We start from the raw sequence: 16,137 nt of genomic DNA on the forward strand, positions 1-16,137 counted from the left end.
CCTTCCATGCAAAACTAATCCTACAAAAGTCTACTGTACCTTCCTAATATACCACATGCCAGGGAAGATTTAGATGTTCACTTGGCTTTGAAACTCTATTTGATTCAAAGTAGGCTTGATACCTTACGTTATACAGCTACTAAAAGGCAGAATAACAGTCACAATGCAACTGTATGATGATTGTCACATAGAAGTTGACCTACTTACATACAGATACATCGTAATGATTGTCGAAACAAATAATGATGTGGTCGGAAATATATATGCCTAATTGAGCATCGTAGAAACGCCACTCATACATAAGCAAATTTACTGTGGAGCAGCCTTTAGGGTCCCTAGCGTGCAGCACATCCTCTATCCAATACAAGCTGAGAAGAGATCGGATCAGGTAGGCTGTTTTTGTTGTCGTTATAAAATGATGCATTTATCAAGTATCAAATATCATGACTTTTGAGTGCGTAGATTTTTGACAGTTGTAAAACCTTGGAGCTGGAAAAAACAAAAGAATAAGCAAGCGTATGAAAGTATTTTTTACCATCGTATATCTAGCATACGATGTGTGTGTTTATTCTTTGTTTTAGTACCACAGCGAAGATGTCAGTCTTGAAGCTTGTCCTCTTGGTAGTTGTGCTGGTCGCTATCTTTGGAGGCCAGGCAACCAATGTCGCCGATGGAAAGGCTGTGGGAGAGGCGCGACAGACTTCAGACGTGGCCGAGTCGCCCGAATCCGATCCGGTAGCTCTCGAGCGAGTCAAGCGCCAGCGAAGAGGGCTGAGGTCTTGGTTTTGCAACAAGCTGTCAGACAAAAAGTACCATAAATACTTGTTTCTTGTACTTCATATTCTGACATTCATCAATACTATGAAGAAACTATATCTATTTATCTATCCTTTAATCTATATTTGTCTTTCTCTCTCTATATATATATATATACATGTGTATGATATCATGTTAATCGTTCATTTGCATGGCTCATTGCTGTATCGTGTCTGAACTTCTTGTTAGGCCGAACGGGAAAAGAGGAGTGAAGGACAAGCTGTGGGAAACCTTCTGCGCTCCTCACACTGCGGCCGCCGGTATCATGTAGGACAGGTCAGAAAGGTTTGTCATGACTGGTTATGTATCATTTTACTCATGCAAGAGAAGTACATTCGCAGTTAGTCACTCATACTCAATTACCTCTCCTTATACAGATCATTAAATTGTTCAAAGTGTCCGTTCTCAATGATATGGAAGTAGATACAAGCTTGTAGTACCGTTTCACCACACAGTGTTTTTTTTTAATCTAAATCATGTTTATAGATAACCTTTATTCATTATGTCCAAATTTACATTTCATTACATCTACAGTATTATAGCTAACTGATAGAAAATTCGGTAATGCACTACTGAAATATGATCATATATAGCTAGTAATTTGTGCATGTTGAATAATATGAATTGTAAACTACACAGTAAATACAAATTTTGACATAATCACTTTGAATTCATGACACCGCAACTTTGCGTTTTTCCAATGTATTGCTACTGTACTATAGAATTGTTTCAGTCCCAAACTTAGAACACTGTAAAAACAAATCTTATCGTTCTACCACGAAATTAAGTCGCCATGAAAATGTATTACGTACTAGATTAACAGTGTGTAGAAACCAAACAGCAAGATGATATTGAATATGCCTTTTGACTTTGAGCATTCAGTAGCTAAAAAAAATCAGACAAAAAAACGGGACCTTGAAACATTGCTCGTCCGATAACAGTCCATTTTACATTACGTTCCAGGTGCCTGGGCACTCCTGTGTCGGGCGAGGACATTGGCTGGTGGTACATACAGACGGCGTCGTGATGAATGCCATTATTTTCCTTTCACATCTGCATGAGACACTCGTATATTGTGTGTTTATTACTATGTAAGAATGTAGGTGAATGCTTGTAAATGTTTGTTACGAAGAAAACTGTTGACTGGCTGTTCTCATATTGCGATTTTGAATACGTGCTTTGGAATTTGCCTGTCATCCATAAAATGATATCATTACAAAATCAAGCGGATGGTGTATGGTATATCATACTACCACTATATCATTAAATCATTTAATCCAAGTATAATCTTATATTAGAGATATTACAACATAATATCGATATTGTATATCTGTACGATAGGGATCAAATCTAGTGCTTAGTTACCTGGACACCATCCACGAAAGGATTAGGCCTCCATCCTATCTGGCATCCAAGCTAAAAGTTTGTAGTGTGATTGTAGAAATGTATTGCCAGAAGCCTTGCAGTTATCAACTGACAGCCGAGTGCTAGACGTATTATATGTATTGAGTCAGACGTTTGTGATGAAAAAATGTATTGGTGATTCTATATATACGGAGAAAGGTATAGTGAGAGCAAGCCTGGAAACAGGAAAGACAATGGCGAAAGTCAAATGAAAATGACACAGAGCATGCTCATTGATGACATTGTAGAGACTGAAGTGTAAATAATTTAGACAAGCAGCGAATGGATTTGAAGCTAAAGTGTAAGATCTTTTGAGGTATGGATGAATGAAACGGTTGATATCACAACGAATAAAACAGTGGTATTAAAACGGATTGTATGTTTTATTGTCTATGCCACTTATCTTTTGATTGTAGTAAGGCAGTTTTGTACCAGTTCTTTGACTATATTTGGTGACTGTTAAAGTCTGATGGTAAGGTTGTTTGAATTGTTGTAGGTTGTAAAAATCCTCTGGCAATAAGTATATACGATGAAAAGGAAACAGTAGCTTGAGTCCATTGGGTAACTTCGAAACTACCCTCTCTTTTGCACGTTCTATGATGAACACATACCAGTTTGCATAAAGACGCCACAGTCTGTTCTTGCACACAGTCACTGGCTTTGGAAACCACTTTATGGTGTACACCGTTTTAGCACATTGAATGAGTATGGGCGACAGAGTTTTCTTTGTCCGTGCACGTACAAGAGACATCCATTGGTATCCAGGGTTAAGTTTGAGCAATTTTCAATGATGATACTATACCCACTTGCATGAGTATATACCATGCATAATGCAACATAGGTGCCAACTCAAAACTTATAATCCAGTCATTGTAAGCAAATAGAAATATCCAGAACATCGTGTACCCATCTGTGATGTACCAAAGTCACTATGATAATGTAGTGTAGTATATCTTCTTGACATATGTAGTACGATCAAGGAGGTTATATAGACACATAACCTCCTAGCTTGGTTAGTACGATTGAACACGTACATTGTCTGTTTTTGCTCGGCGATCTGCATACAAACTATATGCATGATGGTGAAGGGCAGGACACTTAGACGCAACAATGGGGGTAGGATCGTCATAATTACACGTTGTAATTTTCCATTTAAACTTCATGTTTATAAAGAAGGTGGCGCTTCTAACTGCGTACCATTTACTCGTGTGCTGATATACTGGGTCGGACCTCTTTCACGTTGCCTAGTATCAGGTGAGACTAAAAACATCGTCGTTGCTTCCTTTGCTATCTTCTTTCATTGAAATTCCTCCAGAAGCACCTCGGCATAGCGCCTGTGCTTGAGAAACATTAGCTTGGCTCTGGAAAGTGCATGCACTACAAATTCGCCATTCTGTCTGAAGCCCTGCGAAGGAAATGGCTGATCTGCAAACATGTCTTTCTGTTTTAAGCACCACGAAGAAGATGGCTGATCTGAAAGTCGTCACAGTAGCAGTCTTGGCCATTGCCTTGATCGCTACAGGTCAAAGTCGACAGAGAGAGGTAAAGCACTCAGATGCTGAGGCTCCGGACCTTGAAGAGCTGAACGAAGATCTAGAGGAAATGAACAACCTCTTCAATGAGCTAGAGATGCTGAACAAGATGCTCGACGAAATGGAGATGTCACCTGAAGAAGACGACCAGCACACCTCTGAGACTACTTCGGGTGGAGAAGCAACGGAGGAAGAAACGGAGTCTGTGGATACCGCCGTGCCTCAAGAAGCTGTCAGTGATAAGTGTCATATCCACGAGAAGCACTCGAAGACTCTACAGCGCGTGAAACGACTGCGACGGAGTCTTCTCCGCAAACGTGGAGTGAAGGAATGGTTTTGCGACAAGCTGTTAGATTCGTCCGAGGAAAGGTACGCGATACACGTAAACGAATATCAATTTAAATAGAGTGTCTGTGTCTCTGTAAATGTATGGTTTTCCGTCTAACAACACATTTATATACATGTCCAGAGCTCAAAGGTATTTTAGAACATGTAAAACTCTCAAATACCAGTCCTACGGAAAGGCTGTAAAACAAGTTCCGTGGGTCGATCATGACCAGTAGGCATGAAAGCACGAAGCTTCGTTTTCGTTTCAAGGCATGCTCATTTGAGGAGAATCATGATGCTTTTTTCAAGTAGCTAGTGGTAATGCAATGCGGCTTCACTACGGCTCGTCTAAGGACGAAAAATAAACTGTTGAAGCTTTGTCGTGTGTTGGGCCGGGCTGTATTTTTCTCAGTACTGAGCTTTGTGCAAGTCGATGAAAACAAATATCATGAGATTATTGTACTCATGAAGGTTTTTGATCCATCTCTCTTCATATTTCAAACCAGGCCCAGAGGGAAACGAGGGGTAAGGGACAGGCTCTGGATGGTGTTCTGTATTCCTGGTCCCGCCAGTGCCTCCAGTGCTAGCTCTTCTTCAGAAGAAAGGTAAGATATTGCTTAACAATTTCTGTCAGTTTTGTCACGTGCCGTTTTCTAGAATCCTAAGCGCTTAAGATTTTGATGTTCAATGGTATTAATTTCCCAAGATGTATGCCTTCAAACATGCTTCCCAGGAAACGTTTACTTCGGCCTCCCTATCAATTGCAAAGTATCCTTTATACATTATTTGTTTATACTATGATTGCACAAATCATCCTATGTAACCGGCATGGGCAGTTAGATTTTCGACAGGACAGTATCATGATATCATTGTCTTTTGTGGAGATGTAGCACCAGTGTTCCAGAATGAGAAGTGTGAAGTGTGAGTATTTGTCCTTTTCTTTTATCTTAGGCGCCTACCAAAGCTCGGGTGAAGACTGCTATGTCGGATGACGTCATGAAGTGCTCATCCAATCTGGAGGCTATCTGAAGTTGACACAGAATGGTCACTGTGGCATTCAAGCCGTCAATATGGAAAACGTAGAAGTTTGACAGAAAAGCCATGCTGTTCGTTTTGAGTGAATGATGTCACACGTCTTTATACAGAAATTAAATGACTTAATGTAGTGATGTGTTTTTGCCTACTAACACGTATTATACATAATGTAGAATGCCAGCTTTGTAAACCACGGAAACGATTGGAACCGAAGTGTGCAACCAGTTGCCTTGTCGTAAAATGCCGAATGAGCTACATGGCAGAGCAATGCATTGCTTCCAAGATCATAGATAGTGCTGAGGTGATCCAACTACAGGTTACATCACAACATCGACATGAAATATCTAAAGCTGTATATCCTGTGAAACGGAAGGATAAGCATTATAGGCTTTGAATGCCAAAAGATGACAGAGATACATTTGTGTACATGTAGTGGAAAACGAATTCCGTATGAAACAACTAGTACATTACCTTCCCCAGAAAGATCACTAGTCCCTGTACTTAGAACACATAATAAAGTAGAATTGTAATTACGAAATGTTGTACATGTGCTATGCACATTTTCTCTTTTTCTTTTGGGACACTGATTTAATACCATTTCTCTTTCCGGAGAGTCAGCATATTGTGTGTGACCAAGTACTTCATATTTTATATAACCTATGAACTAGAGCAAACCAAGGCTGCAACAGATCAAATCGATCAAAATAAAACCATTTTTATCACACCTTAACTTAGACCTTAGATCTTCCCGCAACTGTGTTGCATTGGTCGACTTGGTTACGGACTCTCTCCCTACCAATAGTAACATTGAATACTAAATACGTGACAAATAGGAACATACATAATTTTACATTCTGTAAGAAAGAGGTGAACCTATCATTTTTGCATGTTGTGGAACCTTGAAACATAACCTTTTAGCGATTGATGTTTGCAGCAATTTTTGGCCTATAAGTCATGGTTTAAAACCTAACACACATACTCTAAGTATCAACTTAATGTTTCAAATGATAGAATAATGCGTTTCAAATAGTACATGTATTTTCCGAATGCCGCGATCCAATGAATATGTTTTCCGGATGCTCTGTTATAACCCGGCACTCTCTAAACTAAGATGTATGGTATTCACCAGAAAAGTTATGGCAACCACACATCTTTATGGTGTACACCATTTCAGCACCTTGAATGGGTGTGAGCGACAAAGTTTTCTTTATCCATGCACGTATACGAGACACTCGTTGGTATTCATTCATGGTCAAGTTTGAGCAATTTGCTATAATTATACTATAACGTCGCCCACTTACATAAGTGTATATCATAAATAATGCAACATAGGTGCCAACTCAAAACTTATGTTCCAGTCATCGTAAATAGATAGAAGTAGACAGAACATCGTGTGCTATAACAAGTGACCAACTGTGGGCTTGACTTCCCTTGAGCTCCTGATATTTAGTACTTTTTGCGACATCTTCAAGTTGTTTTTACGAGCAAATAAGGAGGTAGACGGACTTAGAGTGCTCGGTGAACAAACGAGACTCAAGACAGTGCTGCTAGAGAAACCAGAACCAGCGCAAAATCCGCGGATAGTGAAGACGGCGAGGCAGTCACTGTCCAAGATGGCGGCGCGGGGGCCCCCCTCCCACTCGAACAAGCATGACCAGGCAGAGAGGGTCGAACCACTGTTCGTGCAAGTTTCGGACATCTGCATCAGCACGGGAGACGAATCACTGGGATGCCTAGAGATCTGCCTTGCGGCTGAGGATGTCTCGGGACCGGTCACAATCCTTGGGGCACAACCTCAAGGTAGAGGTAAAACCCACTGGCGCCTGTACCCTCGTACCAACCAGGACCGCCTAGCTCTGATACAAGCAGGAGCCATCACACTCCGGGGGCAAGAAGCTTCACTACTACAGAAAAACCCGTTCGTCGTAAGACCGGGGGCTACAACAACAAGAGTGATCGTAAGTAACGTGCCGCTGTCGTACGACAATGAAGAAATCAGTAAGACTCTAAGCGCAAGAGGCTATAAGATGATGAGCCGAGTGATAGACGAAAGAGCTCGAAACAAAGAGGGCAAACTTACACGTTTTTTGACTGGCAGAAGATTCATGTATATTGAAAAGCCCAGCACACCGCTCCCTCCCAAGATATCTGTGGGAGCTTTTGTAGCCGAGTTCTACCACAGAGAGCAGAAGGAGGCCAGTCGGTCCAGAGCACAAAAATGCAGTAACTGCCTGCAGGAAGGGCACCATAGAAGTACGTGTGAAAACGAGGTCATATGCCACCAGTGTAAGAAACCTGGGCACAAGAAAGGTGATCCAGCATGCGTACTAGAAGATCAAGAAGTCACCATCACCAGTGTACCTGATGAGACCCTCACCAACCACACAAGCAACAACAGTAATGCAGAAGCTGGGATGGAGCCGGGACAGGAGAGTGACACAGGAGACGAGGCCTCTGACGTAGAAGAGACGAATGGAGAGCCGATCCTGGACAACCCTGAGGGAAGGACAGGAACCAGACAACCCAAGGGACGTGCATACTCCACAAGAAGTAGGACTCATAGCAACGTAAACAGCCAGAAACACACCGGAGAAGACAAAGGGAACAATGACTCTGAGAATAATACCCCTGATGTACATGGAGATGGACAACGGGACTCAACACAACCATCAATTGAACTGTGGTTAAAAGAACAGAGAAAAGCAAAAGGGAAGCAAACTGCAAAAGGAAGTAAGTCAAGGAAAAAAACTACATGAACTGTGTAAATAATATATCATGTTGTCAGAGGTTTCCATTTCAAAACTCCACAAATGTTTAAATCACCATGAATACATGTAAAAACATTAAACTGATTTCCTTTAATTGTAGAGGAATCAGATCATATACTAAAAGACTCAAGATTATGTCTTGGTTAAAAAAGAAAAAGGCTGACATTTATCTATTACAGGAGACTTATCTGACAAATGATATGAAACATACTATTGATAAGCAATGGGCAGGTAAAACCATTCACTCATTTGGAACAAACCATAGTAGAGGTGTAAGCATTCTCTTTGATAATAACCTACCTATGGAAATCCTTGAGCAAAAAACAGACACTGAAGGAAGAAAAATTGTTGTTAACTTCAAACTGTATAATGAGAAGTATACTCTACTATGTATATATGCACCAAATGGGCAAAAGGAAAGAACTGTTTTCTTCCAAAATACTCAAGAATGGTTACACGACTGGAATTGCTACTCAATGTTGGTCGGAGGTGATTTTAACTCCATCTTTGATAAAAATCTAGACAAAAGTGGTGGCTCTTCTCTAAACCATGGAAAAAATGAATCCTTGAGAGACCTTTGCTCCCATTTTGATCTTATAGACATTTTTCGCCATCTACACCCGATGGATAAAAGTTTCACATGGAGACAAAAAACACCTCTTATAGCATGTAGACTTGACTACTGGTTTGTCTCAAGCACTCTGGTTGCAGATGTTTTTGAGGCTGACCATTATGCTAGCATATGTAGCGACCATAGTGCTGTGTTTATTAATTTGCACAGCAGAGAAGCACCAAGAGGAAATGGATTCTGGAAACTAAATGTTAACCTTTTAACGGATCCAGGATATAAGCAAGAAATAGAAAAGGTCATTGATGATACAAAAGAAGAACTGAAACATTATACACCTGACATGATATGGGAAATATGTAAAATGAAGATAAAAGAACTATCTATAAGCTGGTCCAAGCATAAAAATAAAGAGAGAAACAAACTAGAAAAGGAACTAGAAAATAGACTAAAAAGATTAGAACAAAATTTAGATACTGACTTAAATCCCCAAACCTTGACTGAATATGAGAATGTTAAAACACAGTTAGAAAGTATTATTCAGGAAAAGGCAAAAGGACAGCAGATAAGAGCAAAGACAAAATACATTACAGAAGGAGAAAAGCCTACAAAGTACTTCCTAAATTTAGAAAACAAAAAACAAAGTCAAAACTGTATAACCTCATTAGAAAATGGGAAAATACACGACCAGGTAGAAATACTAAAGGAATGTAGAAGTTTTTATCAAACGCTATACTCCTCCAAAAATGTACCTGATGATAAAATTGAGAACTATCTCACTTCAGTCAATATTCAGAAAACACTATCTGATGAAGAAAAAGAAAGGTGTGACAAACCAATTACATTGCAGGATTGTGAAGAAGCTGTATTAGGTATGAAACTAGGTAAAACCCCTGGATGTGATGGATTACCACCTGAATTTTATAAGCTCTTTTGGCCTTCAATAGGAAGTTTAGTGCACTCTGTTATCTGCTGGGCACTCAATGAAGGCAAGTTGCCACAGTCTTTCAGAAAAGCCATGCTAAGACTAATATTTAAAAATGGAGACCCAGAAACACTTACCAATTGGAGACCGATAAGCCTATTAAATACTGATTATAAAATCCTAGCCTTTATCTTGGCCAATAGGATTAAACCCCATCTAGAAAACCTAATTAACAAGGATCAATGTGCCTACATTAAAGGGAGATTTATAGGACAAAACGTTAGATTAATACAAGATATAATTGATTTCTGTGACACTAAAAATCTACAAGGAATGGTGTTATTTTTAGATTTCGAAAAAGCTTTCGATTGTGTGGAACATAACTTTATGTTTAAGGTCTTAGAGAAGTTCAATTTTGGCCCCAACTTTATACAATGGGTCAAAATTATCTACACTGACTGCCTAGCTTCAGTTATTAACAATGGGTGGAAAACAGCTAGCTTTCAAATTCAGAGAGGTATAAGACAAGGATGCCCCTTAAGTGCCTTGCTTTTTTTATTTGTGGCAGAAATCTTATTTTATAGTGTGCAAACCAATAGTAACATTAAGGGTATAAAAGTGAATGAAGAAGAGATAAAACTCTGCCAAGTAGCTGACGACACTACAGTATTCTTATCAACAGAGGAATCACTACATGAAGCACTTAGATGTCTTAGGTCATTCTCAAGTGTTGCTGGACCCATTCTAAATAAAGCCAAGACAAAAGGATTGTGGATAGGCACATGGAAGACAAAAAAGAAGGACATAGGGGGAATTACATGGCCGTTAACACCAATAAAATCACTGGGTGTGTACTTTGGTCATTGTAGTAAGAGTTTAATAAAATTAAACTGGGAAGACAAAGTGAAACAGATAAAGACAATACTTAACACCTGGCGACAAAGAAATCTTACACTTTTTGGAAAAATTACCATTGTAAAATCATTAGCAGCGGCTAAAGTAACATATATCATGAATGTAATGCCAGCACCCTTGTCTATATTGAAAGAATTAAACACTGCTTTTTTCAACTTTGTGTGGAGTGGAAAAGGGGATAAAATAAAAAGAAAAACATTGGTTGGAAATTACGACCAAGGTGGGCTTCGAATGCTGGATATATACAGTGTAAAGGATGCCCTACTTGCCTCATGGGCCAAACGAATATGTAATGGTAGTGGCTCTTGGAGACATATACCTTCTCACTTTCTCTCAGCAGTAATGGGAAGTGTGAATCTAGTTTTTGAAATGAATTGGATTGAAGAAAAGCACTTGAGTGAGTTACCTATCTTCTACAAACAGATCATTGCTGCTTGGCAAAATGCAAATGCTGTTTGTACAAAGCCACATACAACAGAGAACATTCAAAACCAGGTTATCTGGGGGAATAGACATGTATTATCACAAGGTAAACCCTTGTTTTACTCCCATTGGATTAAATCTGGTTTTATATATATAAAAGACATACTGCATAATGGTAAACTTCTAGCAGATAAGACCTGTTTTCAGAAGTTGAAAATAAAGCGAAACTGGGCTTGTGAGCTCCTGACTTTAAAACAAGCTATACCTAGACAGTGGAAATGTGGGACTTGTAATGTATCCAGTAAGAAAAATGAAGCATTGCCCACTTTGTATGTGCTTTCTGCGAAAAAGGTGAAAACTGTAGACACTATTAAAACCTCTGATTTATATCAAAATGTTGTTCAACAAAAATTTATGTCACCATATGTGGAAAAGAAATGGGAAATGTTTTTTGAGTGTAAGTTCAACTGGAAAAACATATGGCAGAACCAGATAAATCCCACATTGGGAACACATATGTCACAAACTAATTATAAAATACTGCACGAAATACTACCTTGTGGAAAACTTTTGTATGTTTGGAAAAATATGTCGAGCAAATGTAATATATGTAACTGTGTTGAGGATTACAAGCATCTTTTTTTAACGTGTAAATGTCTCACAACATTCTGGAAAAACTTTTGTAATGTGATATATAAATGTTTTAAGTGTACTATAGAAGTAAGCCTGATAGAAATTGTACTGGGATATAAAACAAACCACCCCTATAACACATCTGAAATATATGTAACAATCAATTTACTTATATGCATTGCAAAGAAAGTCATATTTAGAAACTGGTGTAATAACAGAAACAGTGACAAGTACATACCAATAGACATATTCAGCATTTTTAAATCAGAAGTCAATTTACTTTTCAATCTGGTAAACAACAGAAACAATAGAACATGCAAGCATGTACTGTCCAATTTGTGAACTGTGAACTGTTAAATCTGTATTTTTTGTATGTATTGTATTTTGAGTATTTTGAATAAAGCTTTGTAAAAAAAAAAAAAAAAAAAACTGTGATATCTTTACTAAGTATGTTTACTATGATGATGTAGTGTGGTTTAACTTCTTGACAGATGAACACATTGTCTGTCTTTGCTAGGCCGTCCACATACAAACTATATGCATGATGGTGAAGGGCAGGACACTTAGACGCAACAATGGGGGTAAGATTGTGATAATGACACATTGTAATTTCCCATTTAAACTTCAACTTCATGTTTATAAAGAAGGTGGCGCTTCTAACTGCGTACCATTTACTCGTGTGCTGATATACTGGGTCGGACCTATCTTTTACGTTGCCTAATATCAGGTGAGACTGAATACATCGCCGTTGCTTCCTTTGCTATCTTCTTTCATTGCATTCCTCCAAAGGCACCTCGGCCTAGCGTCTGTGCTTGAGAAACCTTCTTAACTTGGTTCTGGACGGTGTTTTGTCGACATTTAGTCCACTTCGAATTCGTCATTCTGTCTGAAGCCCTGCGAAGGAAATGGCTGATCTGTAAACATGTCTTTCTGTTTTAAGCACCACGAAGAAGATGGCTGATCTGAAAGTCGCCACAGTAGCAGTCTTAGCCATCGCCTTGATCGCTACAGGTCAAAGTCGACAGAGAGAGGTAAAGTCCTCAGATGCTGAGGCTCCGGACCTTGAAGAGCTGAACGAAGATCTGGAGGAAATGAACAACCTCTTCAATGAGCTAGAGATGCTGAACAAGATGCTCGACGAAATGGAGATGTCACCTGAAGAAGACGAAGAGCACACCTCTGAGACTATTTCGGGCGGAGAAGCAACAGAAGAAGAAACCGAGTCTGTGGATAATGCCGTTCCTCAAAAACCTGATAAGTGGCATATCCACGTCAAACACTCGAAGACCCTCCAGCGCGTGAAACGACTTAGACGGAGTCTTCTCCACAAAAGTGAAGTGAAGGAATGGTTTTGTGACAAGCTGATAGATTCGTCCGAGGAAAGGTACGCGATACCACGTAAACGAATATCAATTCAAATAGAGTATCTGGGTCTCTGTAAATGTGCTGTTTATTGTCTAACCACACAGTAATATATATGTCCAGAACTAGTATTCAGAACATTGTAAAACTCTCAAATACAAGTCCTACAGAAAGCTTGTAAAACAAGGTATAGGACGATCATGATCGGTAGGATGATTTGTCGTGTGTTTGTATGTATATTCCCCAGTACTGAGCTTTGTAACTTGAAAGTCGATGAAAACAAATATTATGTGATTATTTTACTTACAAAAGTTTTTGATCCATCTCTCTACATATTTCAAACCAGGCCCAGAGGGAAACGAGGGGTAATGGACAAGCTCTGGATGGTGTTCTGTATTCCTGGTCCCTCCAGTGCCTCCAGTGCTAGCTCTTCTTCAGAAGAAAGGTGACCGTGATAGATTGCTAACGATTTCTGTCAGTTTTTCACCTGCCGTTTTCTAGAATCTTGATGTTGAATGATATTCATTTCCCAAGACACATGCCTTCAAACATGCTTCTCAGGAAACGTTCAATTTAGCCTCCCTGTCAATGGCAAAGCATATCTTATACATTATTTGTTGATACTATGATTGCACAAAGTATCCCATGTAGCCGGCATGGGCAGTTTAAGTTTCGACAGGACATTACTGTATTTTGTGAAGATGTAGCTCCAGTGTTCCAGAATGAGAAGTGTGGGGTGTCTAAACCGAAATTATATTTGTATTTTTCACAAATAATCGACGCAATTTTTTCTCATTTTTGTCCCTTTTTTTATTTCAGTCGCCTGCCAAAGCTTGGGAAAATACTGCTCGGTCGGATGACGTCATGAAGTGCTTATCCAATCTGGAGGCTATCTGAAGATGGCACAGGATGGTCACGGTGGCATTCAAGCCGTCAATGTGGAAAACGTAGAAGTTTGACAGGAAAGCAATGCTGTTCGTTTTGAGTGAATGATGTTACACGTCTTTATATAGAAATTAAATGAGTTCATGTAGTGATGTATGTATGCCTACTTACACTTATAATTATTATCTCCATGAAAAAAGGTTTTTTCATGGAGATACTGTTTTGCTTGCGTTTGGTGTTTGTGTGTATGTATGTGTCACCGGACGCTTAAAGTCACCATAACTGTAGAACCTGTGCATGGATTGAAATGATTTTTGGTATGTGGGTGGGTGTTAGGTGGAGGAAGGTCAAGGTCGATTTTGGGCTTCCTGGCATGTGTGACTGGAACTGCAATGGCGTATTTGTTAAAATCTTAAATGTAGAAGAACTGAAGAGTGGATGGACAGATCGTCATGTTCTTTGGTACACAGATAGGTTAGACCAAGTTGTACACACTTAAGTGCAAACTATGCAAATGAGACCGAATTTGCATAAGTAAGGAGGTAAATCGTTTGCATGTGTGTCGTCGGATGCTTAAAGTCAGCATAACTGTAGAACGTGTAGATGGATTGTAATGATATTTGGTATGTGGGTATGCGCTGGGAGGAGAATGGTCAAGGTCGATTTTGGGCCCCCTGGTTTGTGTCCCTGGAACTGCAATGGCCTATTTGTAAAAATGTTCTAAAGGGGTTTAACTGAAGAGAGGAACAACAGATTTTCATGTTATTTGGTACGCAGGTAGGTTGGACGGAGATGTACACACTGAAGTGCAAATCATGCGAAGTTATTGTGTTTGCGTGCGTGTGCGCGTGTGTGTATGTTTGTGTCACCGTGTATGTATGTATGTGTCACCGGACGCTTAAAATCAGCATAACTGAAGAACGTGTGGATGGATTGAAATGATATTTGGTATGTGGGTAGGTGCTGGGAGGAGAAAGGTCAAGGTCGATTTTGGGCCCCCTGGTATGTGTCACTGGAACTGCAATGGCGTGTTTGTAAATATTTTCAAAGGAGAATAACTGAAGAAAGGAGCGACAGATTTTCATGTTATTTACTTGGCAGGTAGCTTAGAGAGGGTTGTATACAATGAAGTGCAAATTATGCAAATTGGACTTAATTTGCCTAAGTAATGGGGAAATCTATATTTGCAGTTTTGGCCATTGTAGCACTACTAACAGCTGTTACTAGCTATTGATAGCGAAAGTGGGTCACTGTGGAACCTGAGCCCCCAACATGTGGCCGGGGGTCATACCATTGAGCGATATAGAATGGGGGAACAGGTTTAATAAAAGAAAAAGTTTCATGGAGATTTTGGGTCCTAAGACTCTTGTTCATAATGTAGCATGGCAGCTTTGCAAACCGCGTAAACGATTGAAACCGAAGTGTGCAACCAGTTGCCTTGTTGTAACATGCCGACTGAGCTACATGGCAGAGCAATACATTGCTTGATACAAGCATTCGAAGGCCCGAAAATGAAGGCCTTGGCTTGACTTACAATATCGCAGATAGTGCTGAGATGATTTAACTACAGGTTACATCACAACATCGACATGGAATATCTAAAGATGTGTATCCTGTGAAACGGAAGGATAAGAATTTTAGGCTTTAAATGCCAAAAGATGACAGAGATACATTTGTGTGCATGTCGTGGAAAAGAATTCCTGAGGAAACAACGGATACATTACCTCACCAGCAAGATAACTAGTCCTTGTACTTAGAACACGTAATAAAGTACAATTGCAATCACTACCTGTTTTGTTATGCCTTTTTTTCTCGTTTTCTTTCTGGATACTGATATAATTTTCTTCTCTCCTTGGCAGTCCAGTCTCGGGGTACTATAATACCATTTCTCTTTCAGGAGAGTAAGCAAGTACCTCATAACCTATGAACTAGAGCAAACCAAGGCTGCAGCAGATCAAATCGATCAAAATAAAACCATTTCCACCACGCAGCTACGATCATCAAGACTAATAGTAACATTGAATATGAAATACGTGACGAATAGGAATGTATATGAGTTACACACTGTAAGAAAGATTTATTTATTTATTGTCAAATGTCACGGTACACTATACTGACTCTCGAGCCAGCATGAGAAAGATGTGAACCTATCGTTTCTGTATGTTGTGGGACCTTGAAAGATAACCTTTTTGAGATTGATGTTTGTAATGTATGGGCCTATAAGTCATGGTTTCAACCCTAACACACATACTCTAAGTATCAGAGAAGCTATGTCAAAGCTATGTCAACCACACAACTTTTAATCGTTTTTGTGAATATCATTAGAATAAACATAAACCATGTGTTACAGGGGGACCGTCCGTAAGGACCAGTCCTTAGACACTCAATCTTCAGACATTAACACTGTACAGCTAATTTAACACAGAGCCTCTTTCCCAAACGTATAACTAGTCCTATAAAATGCCAAAGTAGTGATATCAGCTCAGTGAGAAAGAGAATTTGAAAGCATGGATAGAATTAGCGCCCACCCTCTTGAAATTGAGA

The 16,137-nt window shown here is 39.4% G+C and overlaps 2 protein-coding genes and 1 long non-coding RNA gene across 3 annotated transcripts; all 3 read left to right on the top strand.

The window, feature by feature from the left end:
- The first annotated feature begins 233 nt into the window (after nt 1–233).
- On the top strand, nt 234–2,590 carry LOC136430527 (uncharacterized). Its single transcript, XR_010754903.1, has 4 exons — nt 234–388; nt 582–809; nt 1,006–1,101; nt 1,780–2,590. It is a non-coding gene; the product is annotated as an uncharacterized lncRNA (long non-coding RNA).
- Nucleotides 2,591–3,480: 890 nt separating this feature from the next.
- LOC136430530 (uncharacterized) lies at nt 3,481–5,652 on the top strand. Its single transcript, XM_066421228.1, has 3 exons — nt 3,481–4,121; nt 4,586–4,684; nt 5,031–5,652. The coding sequence occupies exons 1-3, from the start codon at nt 3,637–3,639 to the stop codon at nt 5,050–5,052; spliced, it is 606 nt and encodes a 201-aa protein (XP_066277325.1). The 5' UTR covers nt 3,481–3,636; the 3' UTR covers nt 5,053–5,652.
- A 6,289-nt stretch (nt 5,653–11,941) lies between these two features.
- On the top strand, nt 11,942–13,749 carry LOC136430531 (uncharacterized). Its single transcript, XM_066421229.1, has 4 exons — nt 11,942–12,073; nt 12,287–12,730; nt 13,055–13,153; nt 13,528–13,749. The coding sequence occupies exons 2-4, from the start codon at nt 12,300–12,302 to the stop codon at nt 13,574–13,576; spliced, it is 579 nt and encodes a 192-aa protein (XP_066277326.1). The 5' UTR covers nt 11,942–12,073; nt 12,287–12,299; the 3' UTR covers nt 13,577–13,749.
- Nucleotides 13,750–16,137: the final 2,388 nt, after the last annotated feature.

This window comes from Branchiostoma lanceolatum, chromosome 3 (assembly GCF_035083965.1).
Source record: "Branchiostoma lanceolatum isolate klBraLanc5 chromosome 3, klBraLanc5.hap2, whole genome shotgun sequence".
Taxonomy (NCBI): Eukaryota; Metazoa; Chordata; class Leptocardii; order Amphioxiformes; family Branchiostomatidae; genus Branchiostoma; species Branchiostoma lanceolatum.

Bases quoted from the DNA above. Each gene is read 5' to 3' on its own strand.
- LOC136430530 (XM_066421228.1), top strand. From the start codon at position 3,637: ATGGCTGATCTGCAAACATGTCTTTCTGTTTTAAGCACCACGAAGAAG. The intron at 4,122-4,585 runs GTACGCGATACA...ATTTCAAACCAG, and splicing joins TTAGATTCGTCCGAGGAAAG to GCCCAGAGGGAAACGAGGGG. The intron at 4,685-5,030 runs GTAAGATATTGC...CTTTTATCTTAG, and splicing joins AGCTCTTCTTCAGAAGAAAG to GCGCCTACCAAAGCTCGGGT.
- LOC136430531 (XM_066421229.1), top strand. From the start codon at position 12,300: ATGGCTGATCTGAAAGTCGCCACAGTAGCAGTCTTAGCCATCGCCTTG. The intron at 12,731-13,054 runs GTACGCGATACC...ATTTCAAACCAG, and splicing joins ATAGATTCGTCCGAGGAAAG to GCCCAGAGGGAAACGAGGGG. The intron at 13,154-13,527 runs GTGACCGTGATA...TTTTTATTTCAG, and splicing joins AGCTCTTCTTCAGAAGAAAG to TCGCCTGCCAAAGCTTGGGA.